The 13,776-nt window shown below is 42.7% G+C and overlaps 2 protein-coding genes across 2 annotated transcripts in view; one reads left to right on the top strand and one right to left on the bottom strand.

Moving 5' to 3' along the window:
* The window catches only part of itga10 (integrin, alpha 10), a 32,742-nt gene extending 26,576 nt beyond the window's left edge, over positions 1–6,166 (top strand). Inside the window, exons 19-30 of the mRNA XM_014412063.3 lie at positions 4–89; positions 170–311; positions 418–510; positions 629–705; positions 4,449–4,538; positions 4,630–4,714; positions 4,819–4,932; positions 5,003–5,107; positions 5,198–5,311; positions 5,396–5,491; positions 5,574–5,687; positions 5,787–6,166. Of these exons, the coding sequence (XP_014267549.2) occupies positions 4–89; positions 170–311; positions 418–510; positions 629–705; positions 4,449–4,538; positions 4,630–4,714; positions 4,819–4,932; positions 5,003–5,107; positions 5,198–5,311; positions 5,396–5,491; positions 5,574–5,687; positions 5,787–5,840 (1,170 nt within the window). The 3' untranslated portion in view covers positions 5,841–6,166. The remainder of the gene's footprint in view (positions 1–3; positions 90–169; positions 312–417; positions 511–628; positions 706–4,448; positions 4,539–4,629; positions 4,715–4,818; positions 4,933–5,002; positions 5,108–5,197; positions 5,312–5,395; positions 5,492–5,573; positions 5,688–5,786) is intronic.
* A 50-nt stretch (positions 6,167–6,216) lies between these two features.
* polr3c (polymerase (RNA) III (DNA directed) polypeptide C) lies at positions 6,217–13,773 on the bottom strand. Its single transcript, XM_004541238.5, has 13 exons — positions 13,633–13,773; positions 11,038–11,184; positions 9,993–10,257; positions 9,346–9,650; positions 9,102–9,206; positions 8,388–8,561; positions 8,227–8,278; positions 8,056–8,116; positions 7,810–7,960; positions 6,973–7,074; positions 6,802–6,851; positions 6,537–6,686; positions 6,217–6,441 (listed from the first exon to the last, which is right to left on the bottom strand). Exons 2-13 carry the CDS (start codon positions 11,182–11,184, stop codon positions 6,360–6,362), a joined length of 1,644 nt encoding a protein of 547 aa, XP_004541295.2. The 5' UTR covers positions 13,633–13,773; the 3' UTR covers positions 6,217–6,359.
* Between the last annotated feature and the right edge of the window lie 3 nt (positions 13,774–13,776).

The following is a 13,776-nucleotide window of genomic DNA, read 5'->3' as shown; positions in this document are numbered from 1 at the left end:
CAGATCCCATTTTTTAAAGACTGTGGTGAGGATGATGTGTGTACAACTGACCTGGTGCTACAGGCACACATGGACATCTCTGGGACAAGGTACAGAACTGAGATATTCTGGTGTTCCCTCTCTTCCCTTTTTTTGGTCTCAGTGAGTTTTCATTGTGTTTCCTCCACAGACAAAAGCCTTATGTGATTCGCAGCCCTCGTAGGCGTCTGGCAGTGGAGGTGCAGCTTCAGAACAGACTGGAAAACGCCTACAACACCAGCCTGACGCTGCACTACTCACGCAACCTCCACTTCTCCAGCCTTAGCATCAGGGTAAATACAGCACATGTACTGCTATTACATGAGGGACCATGTAACCATAAACATCTATCTACATGCACAGATCCTCTCTTTCTTCGTGTCTTTTCTTTCATCGTAGGAGGTTGCCCACTTCAAGATCGAGTGCACAGCTCTTAGCGCCAACAGCCACTCATGCAATGTCAGTTATCCAGTATTTCGCTCCCAGTCAAAGGTACGTTCGTGCTGAGGAAATAGCTCCATCAATCACTCAACTCAGCCCACACATACTTCTCTTCCTCCAGGTTAGATGTGGCACTTCAGCAAGTTGCTGCTCTCTTTTTTGTTTGCAGGTTAACTTCCTGTTGGAGTTTGAATTCAGCTGTACATCTTTGCACAATCAAGTGAAAATGAAGCTCCATGCATCCAGGTAGCTGTCTGCAAAGTAGCATGCATGCACACGTGTTGAGATGCTGGAGTATTTACAGATGAGGACAATATTTGAAAAAAATATTAGAAAAACTGACTGTTTTTTTTTTTTAATTGAGCCATAGCACCAATCAGTGCTGTTCAGTGATGTGCTTTAACTTTGTAATGGTCAAAACTTGTAAAATTAAAGGTTATCTTTCAATTTGCACACAATATAAAACCTACAGCAAAGGTTTGAGCTGTCACTTGAGAAAACAGCATGCAACAAACAAAATACCTCAGTTTAGACTTGAGAAAAAGAATTATTGCTGCTCACAAGTAAGAAGTATCATCACAAAATTCAAATAGAGCCAAACAGTACAGAACAGAAAAGACTGGCAGAGGTAGGAAGTGAAAGATTTCAAATACTCTGGAAAGAAAACTAGTGAGAGATGTGTCAAAAAAAAAAAACCCAGAACAACTGCCAAGAGACTATTGAATGACTTAGCCAAGTCAAGATATGTAATCTCAAAGAAGATAGTCAACGCCACCCTGGGCAGGAATGGACTGCAAGAAAGCACAAAAAACGCCACTTCTACATAAGAGACATCTTCAAGCCAGACTAAAGTATGCTAAGAACAACCTGCAGAAATATTTCATACTGGGATAAACTGGAGTAATATAGAATAAACTGGAATAAGCTGGAATTTTATGTGTACTGGAAGTACGTCCTGTGGTCAGTTAAGACGAAAACTAGAGTTCTTTGGCCACAGAGATGCTGCTTGTGTTTGGAGAAAGAAGGACGAAGCGTACAACCCAACAAACATCGTCCCCACAGTGAAACAGGTGGTGGGTGTATTATGCTGTTGGGATGCTTCAGTGTGCCTGAAACTGAGAACCTCATCAAAGTGGAAAGCATTATGAAGAAAGAAGGATATGTGAAGTTTTTAAACAAGCTTCACGCAGTCAGCAGCTAAACTGGGTTTGGGCTGTCACTTGGTCTTCCAACACTACAGCGACCCAAAACATACGCTGCTGGTGAATCACTGGCTCCAGAAGACCAACGTGAACTTTACTGACTGGGCTGCTTAAAGCTATTGCTTGGATCCCACTGTAAATCTGTGGGGTGAACTAAAGACCAAGGTCCATGCCAGAGGACATAAAATGTTGAGAGATTGGGCAAAGAAGAATGTGCTGGGATTGTTCAGGAGATGCATGCGAGACTGACTCCAGCTTGTTTTACAGCAAAAAAACTGGTATTTTCTGGTTTTTGTGAAATAATTTTATCTATGTGTGCAAAGTAAAATATTGTAAGCATTCAAAGTAAAAGTAAGATGTTTGGAAAAACCGTGTAAAAAAAAAAAAATCGGGCTCTTCAACTGGTGGGGGGGATGGTCACATCTGGCAGGAGCTTTCTTCTCTCAGGAACTCTCTGCAGGAGGGGGAGATACAGGAGAGGTGGAGGAAGATCTCAGCCTGGGCGTTTACCGTCTTATGTAGTCTGGAAGATGTGTGGTTGGTGGGGTGGGTGTAGTTTTCTCTGTGGTGGGGTTGGGTGGACTGTCCAGGGCTCTGTGGAGCCGGGGGGCGCTACTGCACTGGGCCCCGGTCTGATGGGCCTGGGCCCCCCTTCCCTGGCGGGTCGCGGAGGGTGGGAGTGCCTACTGGGGTCAGCGGGGGAGCTGGCCCCAGGGAGGGGTTACCTGCCCCTCCCTTCCTTCCCTCCCCATCTCCAGCTGCCTCCCTCTTCCCGCTCCTCCACAACCACCCACACATGCAGGGCCTTGGAGTGGGGGTATGTCACCAGGGTGCAGAGGAGGCTACCCCCCCCCCCCCCCGTCCCCTTCTGGCTGCCTCTGCCTCAATTTTATCCCACAACTTAGACATTCACAGTATTCACACTCTCATTACACATACATATAGGATCTTGGGGGTGGGCACAATCACGGAGTCCAAATCACCATCAGGGTGTATACCTCACCCCTGACGTCGTTGCCCACCTCTCAATTTTAAATACACTTAGTCATTGAGGGTTAGCAGGAGGGACTATGCGCTTACCTGCTGCTCCTTGGCAGGTAGCTCCATGCCCTCCTGGGTTTTAAATGCACCTTAGAACACACATGCATCAACACTACAATGAGCGGGTGAAGGGAGGTTTGGAGTCTTCTCCCACCCCCATTCTCTGCGGCCTGCTGGAGCGGGAGGGCTAGTAGGAGGAGTTGGCCGTCCGACTGCGGTCTGGGGTGTGGGGCCTCCCTGCTGCTGCGGAGTCGGGGTGGTCTGCCTCTCCCCACCGCAGGGAAAAGGGTAACACCACCTGGGTCTGGGTGCAATTCCCCCCTCCAGGGGCAAGGGTACCTAGACCCGGTTTGTAGAGTACGCTTGGGGAGTGTGATTGTGTGTACAGCGTCTCTTTATGTCTGTCTCCACGTTGGTTGAGTGTGGAGTGAGTGCATATGAGAGCATGAGGGTGGGAATGGATGTTTGTGTCTGTGTGTGCCTGTATGTCTGTGTCTATATGTCAGGTTGGGTATCAGACGCCACCTCTCTGGGGACACCTCAGGCCCTCCAAGGTTTGGAGGCCTATCTCCACCCACCACCACTTCCCCTGCCGGTGGCGGACTCCCTCAGGTGTCGGTGTGTTGGTGGTTCTTTGTGTCTGGGGGTGGGCGTCCGGGTACACACCGGCTCACTCCTTGGCGGCCGCTTGTCGGGGCCTGGGGCCTGGGGCTCGCTCGGGCCCCTTTGGAGGTGGGGTGCCCCCGGCCTCTCGGCCTAGGGCTCGGTCACTCAGGCGCAGCTGGGGGCCGGCGGAGCTCACGGGCGCGTCACTGCAACTCCCCCTGACTTCTGCTCCGCGGCTGCTGGGCGAGCCCTCATCTGGGACTCTCCTCAGCTCTTACTGGGACAGTGGCGCGGCTGCCCCTCTGTTGGTCTTCCATGGTCTCTTGTGTTCTGGGGGCCTCTGGATGTCTGGAGTTTTGATCTCCTCCATACCCGCTTCACACCCTGGAGGACGGGGCTGTGGCCCCCCCACACTCCCTAGCAGATCATTACATGGAGAAACCTTTGGAATGCAAGCATGCTGATCCACACAGGTATGCACACATGGGTATTCACAGACGCGGACTAAAGCTTTCCTGGCTGCTGCCTCAAAGCACACTGTGCGCTGTCTATCTTGCGTGCTGCACAATATCGTTTATTACTTAGTAAATACTGATATCTATGACTAGCTAGTTTATTGTGATGGTGCTTTGTTTTCTCTATTATTATGTTGCTCTTTGTTGTTTGCTGTCTCCTCTGTTTGTTTGTTTGTTTGTTTGTTTGTTTTTTCTCCATACAGGTGACCCAGGAGTTTTTTTTTTTTTTTTTCTCTCTCTCTTCCCCCCCCTTCTCACCGTCTCTTCTCCCCTTTGGTTTTCTTTCTTTCTCTCCCCCTCTCTCTCTCATTCATTCCCCCTGTCCTATTTATTTAAAAAAAAAAAAAAAAAAAAAAAATGACAAAGGATGAACTGAAGCTCTGCCATCACGTAATGTCGCATACTGCTGTTTCTGATGTCATTTAAAAAAAAAAAAAAAAAAAAAAAAAAAAAAAAAAAATCCTTACTCTGTTTAACAGCACTTGGGAAACACTTAAAAAAAGAAAATTTAATAGGGGGGCTAATAATTCTGTCTTCATCTGTTTGCATCCACGTTTTGAGATGCTGGAGTATTTAGGAGACATTTAAACTGAGACGCTTTCGTAACCCTTCTTTTGTCTTACAGTGACAGTGTGGAGAGACAAGACACTTTGGGGGACAACAGTGTTCAGTTCCAGACTTTTGTTCAGTATGAACCAGACCTTTTTGTTAGCAGGTGTGTTTGTACAGCATCGATCTAGTTAAGCTCAACTCATGAACTGGTTTATCTCTGCATTTATGTGCTGATCTTTTCCCTGTTTTTGCAGTGAATCTAATTTGAACCGCTATGAGGTCCATCCTACTCGGACAATGTCGGAAGCAATTGGACCAGAATTCTACACACATCTCAGGGTAAATGTATATCCTCTATATAGGTCCCAATAAAAACATATAATTATAATCACAGTAAGAAAAATAAGACAAGGCAAACTTTTTAGCTTTGTTTGTGTTTATAGCTGCAGAATCTCGGCTGTTACTCTGTGAGTAATCTGGAGCTGCGTCTGCATCTGCCCTCTGTGGCTGCAGGTGACAGAGTCTTCATGACTGTCACCGATGTCTTCTCAATAAACGTGAGTACTGCTTCTGTGTATTCTTATCATGCTTTAAAATCGTACCTGACATATGTAAATTACCCCGTAGGTCACGGTGAACTGCAGCGTGCTCAGTGATGCAGCACAGCTGAAGGCCAGACAGGGAGATGTGCGCCCCCTTCATCCTGAAGACATGATGCAGGATGACATGTTGGTAAGGGCCTAAATTGCCACAGAGCTGCTGGTGAACACTGCAAAAGCAAAGATGTTAATATGGCTCATGTTTACATGTTTTCGTGTGTAGAACTGCAGCAGGTCATGGTGCACAGAGGTCGTGTGCCAAGTCAAGCAGCTTCCGAGAGGAAAGGATGCCATCATTCGGGTCAGCCGCAGAGTTCATGATGATTTTTTCAGAAATGTGAGTAACAAAACATACGCAGATTTTTAAATTGTGCTCCTGTGGCACAAACATTGGTCATAATCTGTGTGCCTCTTCCTCTAGGCCAAATATAAGTCAGTGAAGATAATAGGCGTATATCGACTCACAGCTCAGGAGACTAACCTCATTACTTTGAGCGCAGGAACAGTCTGGAGGGAGGTAAGACCCAAGAGAATCCTGAGCAGCACAATATGCATAAAATTAATTTCCTCTAATCTCTCCCTTCATCTCTTTTCCTTAGACTGTGCTGGAAGTGCTGAAAGGCCGAGCTATTCCCATCTCGCTCTGGATTCTGATTGGTAGCATCATAGGGGGTTTGCTGCTGCTGGCCCTCATTATTTTCATACTGTGGAAGGTATTTGGAGCTGAAATTTCACATCAGATTCCTTCAAGAAAATATCAGAAAGTAGTAAATCTGTCTCAATTTCTTGTTTTCTGTTTGTTTTTTTATCAGCTTGGATTCTTCACACGCAAACAGAGAGAAGAGGATGAAAACCATGAGGACTGAGCAAAACTTCTGCTGCCAAGAACACACTCATCTGCAATGAAGACTGTCAGATGAGTAGAGCCCTCCTGGCAGACACAAAGATAGTCCCGAGATGGGCCTTCAGGACCAAAGAGTATCGGGGAGGGGGTTCAACAGTAATGCGCTACCCACTGTTTCAAGGGTCAGGGGCACTTATGTAAATAATCTTTTTCTAATTTTAAAGTAATGCAAAGTGTATTAAACCACAGTCCTTCTATTTAACTTGCAGACATTTTTATGGTTTTATATTTCAGTCACTTGATTCTTCAGTTTTTGTTTGTTCTTTAATTAAAACAGTTAAAGACAAATTCTTGTTCTTTATTTATTCACTGCTGATGTAAATGTAATAACAAAAAGGTAAAGCAAAAAAATCTGATTTTATTTCAGTCCAAACAGAAACATTCGAGCTATAAACTATAAAACAGTCATACTTGACACGCACGCAGAAATCATACACAAAAATTAACTGCATGGATGAAATATAAAACTCCAAAGTATAAGTCATGAAGATGCATTGGTTGAGTTGATGTAGGACTCTAGAAGAAAGATGGTTTCATCTACTTGGTTTTCTGCAGAATCTAACCTAAAGGAGAAAAAGACAGTGAAAAAAGGACTTGATTAAACCACCGAAGAGCCTTGTCGCCTTTAGAAAAGAGAATTTCTGTTTTGCCTTCCTACTTATTGATGTGAAGCCTTAAGGTATCCAGCTGTTGCTTTTCAGGAGCAGTGATCATCTCCTCGACTTCAGTTAGCTGCTCGGGCTCGGCCCCGCTGACCTGCAGAGATGCCAAGATGGCTTCGATTCGCTGAGATTTCTCCAGCAAGCGCCTGTAAACCAAAAACCGTCAACCCATTTCTTTGTAGCAACGTGCGTGCCAGACAAAAGATTTTATCTGCCTTGCAGTGAGATGCATCAAAATATATCACTAATGAAAAGACTCACTTGCTCTCTTTGGTCTCAAAGAGGCGTCGCTCTACGAGGTTGGCTACGGTCTGCAGAAGGAAAATATTTAGAGATAATGTTACCGGAGGCAAATACCAGAATGAAAGACAATTAGCTGTCTTCTTCTGTTCAGAACTCTAAAGGCTACATGTAATGAGTTTACTGTTTTACCTTGTAGCAGCTCTGGAGCAGCATTCTTGCAGTCGGGAGTTGATTAACAGTGTAAAGATAGAAGGTGCGAGAGGGAGCGTAGTCAGGAGTCTTTGGGATTTCCTGAAAAACAAGGGGGGGGGGGGGGGGGGGGGGGGGGGGGGTTGCATGCCTGTCGCACTTACATGTTTCAGATCACCAAATAATATTAGACAGCTAAGATAAGCTGAGTAAATACAAAATGCAGTTCTAAAGAAGCACCTATATATTACATATCACTTGAACAGAAGCTGTCTCACAAAGTGAAATAGGCTGAAAGTTGTCAAAAAGCAAAGCATCACAATCTAAAGAAACAGCTGAGAAACAAAGTCATTGACTTCAATCATGGAAAAGGTTACAAGACACTTCTAAGGCTTTGGGACTCCAGCGAATCACAGTGAGCGCCATTGAGAGAGATCCAAGAACAAAACACCTGCTGACCAAAAAGAGCACAAACCTTGACTAACATTTGCCAAGAAAACATCTTGATTATCCAAGACTCACTCAGTTTATGCAGTAGCTTGTGCAAAGGTTTAGTCAAAGTCCAGACTTAAATCCAACTGAGATGCTTTTTCATGACCTTAAACTGGCTGTTCGTACTGGAAAAACCTCAAATTTGAATGAATTAAAATATTTCTGTAAAGAACATTGGGCCTCCACAGTGAGGAGGCCCAATGTTGAAAGACTCATTGGCAAATTATTGCAAATGGCTGATTGCAGTTCTTGCTGCCAACAGTGGCACAACCAGTTATGTGGAGTTTGCATGTGTGGGTTCTCTCTGAGTACACCGAAACAACTAACAGTCCATCATCCGCATACCTGTAGCTGGACCAGGTTCTGTGACAGCAGTGTGTACAGCATGTCTTTAGCCTCTTTGGCTGGAATCATAGCAAAGTCCTCCACCTGCTTCTGCTCCAGGTGACGTTTTCTTAGCAACAGACGAAAGATGCGAGCCGACCGGGAGCCAAACCTGATGTCAGATTAAGAGTGACTTCAGTAACACGAAGCTGGTGATAATAGGACACTCACAGCTATATATATTATTTAACATACACACCGGCTTACCTCTCCTGTACTACAGACTCGAGTGTGGCCCGTGCCAGATTGGCCAGTGCTCTGTGCAGATCTGAGAGAGGAGCTTAGAAAAGCAACCGTGATTCCTGAATTAAATCATATCAACCAGTGTGCTGCTTCATAGGAAAATGCTCAGGACCTTTTAAATCTGAAAAAGGATACTGACAACAAACATCCCTCCTCCGCTTTCACCAGCCTTCCCCACAAACTCCATCTTAAAAAAGAGGAGGAAAAGAAGATATAGACATTGTGTTTTTTGTTTATTTAAAAAACAAACAAACAAAAAAGATCAGAAAACATAATATGGTGTTTGCAGATCATACCGGGTCATCCACCAGCAGAGTGAGGTACTGGTCTAAGATGGGTCTGAGGATGTTGTAGCTGGGTGGGAGGGACCTGAAGATCTCATTGGCTGAGAGGGGCTTTGTGCAGGTGGCCATGGGCGAGGTTGTAACCTCACTCATCCTCAGCATGGTCCTCACTATTTCACTGCTAGTCTGCATATTGAGGATTAAGAAGATAATTAGTCATTAAATTCTTAATCAATCACAATAATAAATCATTCTAGTATACGCACATATACTATACTATATATGCATTTATAGTGACTATAACATGCTCTTTCACAATAAGAGCAGGCTCATATCATCGCTACTCATAATGACTTCTTCATTAATTGAATTAATGACATAACAGTGGCATCCATATTTTCTTATGAATGACTAAGCTTCGCACTAAGGACTCTCAGGTCTGGAGCTCCCTGCCTGAACTACTAATGCCTGCATAACCAGCAGCAGCTTTAAATGTATGATCAAAATGTACCTTTTATTAATAAACTATTTCTCTCTACTGTGTTTTTTGTGGACATTTGTTATATTTCTAATGTTGTAGCATATTTTGTTTTTCCTTTGTAAACCACATTTTTAAAAGGTGTTGTGTACATAAATGAACAATAATAATCAACAAAATAATCTTCATAACGCAAGAAAGTAAATGAGTGTCCTTAAATTAAAAATTATAATACTTTTTCCCATCACCTGGTCCAGCTTGTTTGCAACAGCACTGATGATGGTCTGATCTCTAAAGTGGAGATGGAACCGTTCAAAATTCACCTGCCAGTAAATCCCCTCGTCACCATGTGTCTGAGCCGAATGAAGCAGAGCATATGAGAGGCAAACAGAGAAATAAAAGGTCACATGAATGATAAGCGGGAAGGTAGATATAATGGACGGAGGACATTGCAAATTTGTTAAAGTAACCAAAAAGGTTAAAAAAACTAACCTGTGGATCCATTTTGGCCCTTTTTGCGCTTCTTTGCTCCTCTCCATCCTCACTGGCGAGCTGGCGTTTGCCCCGCCCTATGAGTGTCACACTAGGTACCTTATAGCATTCTGGGAAGCTCTCTGGTGTGGGTGGGGCAGTGTTAACGGGAGCAGCCGGAGTACCAGGAGTGGCAGGAGTCTCACTTGGAGCAGAACTGTCTTTATTTCCCACTCTTGGCAATGGAGGGCAGCGCTGAAGAAAATGGGTCTCCACCAGTTTGGAAAAAGTCGAGGACACTTCACTGTAATCCATGGTGAGGCCCTCTGCAGCAACAACAGAGAAAAAGTGGTGTTACCCAAGTCATATTTAATTCCCTTTTCACACAGCTAAATTACAAAGACAGTGCAAGTACTAGAGTCTCTAACAAAAGTCCAACATTGATAAAGTCAAAAGAGATATTAGGACTTCTGGTTCACTCACAGGCCTCCAAGTTTTTTGGGAGATATTCATTTGAAACCTTAATTGCTAATCCTGACATTTTTTTTCCACATAAACATTTAAACACTGGTTGTAGCAAATGGCATGTCCATCTACTAGACCAAAATCCAGCTGTCAAAACATCCACTGATAGAAGTATGTGTTCTTTGCTTGATGCCAACACTGACCTGCCATGTTCTGCGTGAGGCGGTCTGCCACCGTCTTAACGGTGCTGCTCATCGTCGTGTGGCCTCTCTGTAGTAACTCCTCTATGATCAGCTCTCCTGTGTCACCATACAGGGTTTTTGCAGTGTAGATGTATCGTGGGTAGCGAAGAATCCTAAGGATTCGGTCACAGCTGGCGTGATACTCTGTGGGGCTCCCGGGTCCTTTGCGGCCTGAACTGAACGTAGAGGCACCGTGTTGCACGAGGACACACAGAGACTTCTTCACCTGGATTTGGAAATAAACAAATGAAAGAAGGGAAAAAGTTTATCGCTTCCTCTGATATTTAATATAACTGACAACGGTCAGGTAAAGACAGAATTCAATGCGATTCAAGTTTCACTAATGCAGAGAACAACAACAAAAAAAGACATTTTCCTTATTTTCATTGTCTGGTTTCCTAGCTTAGATGTTGTTGTTTCTAGATCCACATTTCTTTTGAGAAAGGTAAAATTGACAAAACTTGACTGGAGATTAATAAGAGTGTAAAATATGTGACCAATGGCAGGCTAATACCTATAATCCAGCGAGTTAGACTATGCACCACAAAGCATGAAGGTCTCTGCAGAAGAACTGCAGCTTAACCATTTTTTAAAAATCTATTCTAATTAATAAGGTAAAAGTAGGATTTAATGAGGTAACTCCAAATTATGTGCGCTTTTTTGCCTTTTTTCCAGTGTATTATGCTCAGAAAACTACATCTTTGCTTCTGTTCGTTATGCAAAGCTCCATTCAACTTAATTACCATATGCCCTTAAATGCTACTTTGTACTGTTCTACACTTGTTAGACAACTGTGTAACCCCTACACTATAGAGCCATCTATCATATCTAATTAGCTTTTTATAAAATAATAATTCTAACAAATAAAAATGTAAGACGACAGAATTTTCAGATAAATGGCCATAAAGCCATAGCTGTTGGAACACAGTGTTATATAAATAAATACAATAAATATAAACTCAGCAAGCTTAACAAGCCGAGGCAGAGTTGGTGTAGTACTCCTTACCAAGTCCACTGAGAGGCCAGTTTCATGAATGATGGTTCTTAAATTTTGTGCTCCACATTTGAGCAGGTGTGTTCCCACTTTCTCAACCACCTCTCCAAAGTGCTCCCGCAGCAAAAGACCACACAGGCGCACTTCTTGGGCTGTCATCTGCACAAACAAAAGAACAGGAACACACAGGTGATGAAAGGTCTAAAATCTAGTATAGCTGTAAGTAACTACTTATATCAGTACAAAAACAGCATTCCAGTATTCCTCTATATTCCTTTAATATAGTGTCATTTTTCTTAACACCTGGATGTAATAAACCTGAAATTAGAATCATATCAGGATACAAGAGATCTGTAATTTAAGGTTAAATAAGTCGCCCCCTGCAAAAACCAAACTCTTATCTCTGTAAAGACTAACACATTTCTACAGAGAAGTAAATGCTTTTTATGGAGTGTGTGAAATATATTTTTATTATGACGGAGGTGGACTGCTGTTGCTATGTGCAAATCACTGGTTGCTATGTGTTCATATATTAAGATGTACATAAAACCCCATAATAATTTGTGTCCCCTTACTAGAAGGTGCAAACAATATATGGTTTCTATCTACAAGAACACAAAAAAATATAATTCAAAAGGGGAGAATTAAAAAAGGAATGCTAAAATAAGCAATGTAGGATGTGTCTCTAACAGTGGACTTCTCACACGCTTGAATCACATGCATCACTTTTTTTTTAACTTGTTCTATACCAACTTCAGACTCAGAGACTCTGAAGCACAACAGAAACTGAAAACCCTTTTTTAACAACAAAAACAACAAACAACAACAAAAAATGATTAGGAATCAACAAAGACTTGGATCTATAAGCAAAATCTGTGTCACTGCCATCAGCAAAATCTTATCATACTCATCCCTAGTACAGATCAGTAGGCAAAATCCTGAAGCAGCTAACTTCAAACAAACAATAACATCTTACTCATTAATAATGATAATGTTATTAATAATGGGAACCGTATGACCTAAAAATACTCATGATAAGGCCTGAAGCCCTATCAACAAATTGGTCCATTTCCTGGTAATTGTATGAAATTCATCAGCAGCATTAAGACCAACATGGGCAGCAAGTACAGCATAAAAACTACAACATCTGATTTATAGTTAATAATAAATCATTTTAGGCCAATGTTAGCACCATCACCTCACATCAAGCAGGTCCTGGGATTGAATCTACTAGCCAGCTTGGGATTTGAAACAGCTGGGGACTTGAAACACTGTGGGTTCGCTCTGGGTACTCCAGCTTGCTCTCACAGTCCAAAAATTTTGTTCACATTGTAAAACTGATTTAAAATATATTACCTAAATTAGTTTGCCAACAGCATGAACAGACCAAACAATACTTACAGCACTGGCATGTAATATTGATAATAAAATGCTTGACTTTTTGTACAGTTGTAGCTAAATTAACAATGACAACTCCACAGTTTCTCCCTCCCCTCTGGCTGAAGTCCACATATCTTGCTTGACATGCAATACTTTCTTTCCAAACTCACAGCAGTAATCTCACTCAGTCTTTATAACATTAGTTACCTCTGTATATCTCTCACACTCAATAGTACCACCATCCTGGTTACGTCATCCATCGACATCTTTAACTCCCTTCTCAAGTCCATCCAGAAATTCACTTTCTTACAACATGCCTGTACTTCAGGAGTTTCACTGGCTCACAGTTAAATATCCTATTGATTACAGAACATCACTCTGCAACATCCCTCTGAAATTCTGCACATCAACACACTCATCCACAATCCCAGATTTTCTTCTTCTCTCGATCTCGTCGCCCTTTTCCTGTTTGACTACCATGAGGTCTAGAGGCTTCATTTGCTCTGTTCCTCGCCTCTGGACTTGCATCCGACCAGAAATCCACAACACTGACTCTCTTCATTTTTAAATCTCGTCTCAAAACTGGCATATGCACTCTGACTGTCTTCCACCTATCATATTAAACCTCTGCTCTTACTGATTTTATATATTGTTTTATTGACTTGATCGATCTTTTCTTATTTTTATATTGTTTTTCAATTCTTCAGCGTAAAGTAACCTTGGTTGTTTTGAAAGGCGCCTAATATCACGTATTACTGTTATTATTACCGACTGTCTCTCCACACCTCCCCACACTCGTGTTTCCAAGTGTAACTGATTTGTCACAAAAAGAAAATGTGACACAAAATGAACGCAAAAAAATTACTGTTTTATTTTTCAGATTATGTCGATATATTTCGATAGCAACCACATTATTTTTGGTAGTTACAATCTGACAACAGAACTGGTCTTATCTAGGCTAAAAGTTGTACTGCACATTACTGAACAGAAACAACAAGTTTCCACTTAGATTTAAGCGACTGCAGACCTCAGTTATATTTAAACCACTGTTGATGAATTTCTAAGTACATGTGTAAATGACACATTGTGCAGAAGCATCTTTGTCGAGTACAGAAAATAGTTTTGTCTAACCCCAAGTTAACCCTGTGAGCAGTGCATGCTAAGCTAACTGAAAAGCTAACATTTACAGCTGACCATTTCAGCCGTTCTTTAACACTTTAAACAAACCTTTTAAGCTGAGAAGTTTCTGAACATATGCTGCTTTTATTCTCCGTCACCCGCACCGAACACTTCACGTGCGGCTTCTTGACGTCAACACACGAACACTTTTCCTTCCGCTCCTCGGTGAGCTGGGACTCCAGCCAGCGGCGC

This window comes from Maylandia zebra, linkage group LG11, assembly GCF_041146795.1.
Source record: "Maylandia zebra isolate NMK-2024a linkage group LG11, Mzebra_GT3a, whole genome shotgun sequence".
NCBI lineage: Eukaryota > Metazoa > Chordata > Actinopteri > Cichliformes > Cichlidae > Maylandia > Maylandia zebra.
This window is presented reverse-complemented; position numbering and strand designations above follow the sequence as displayed.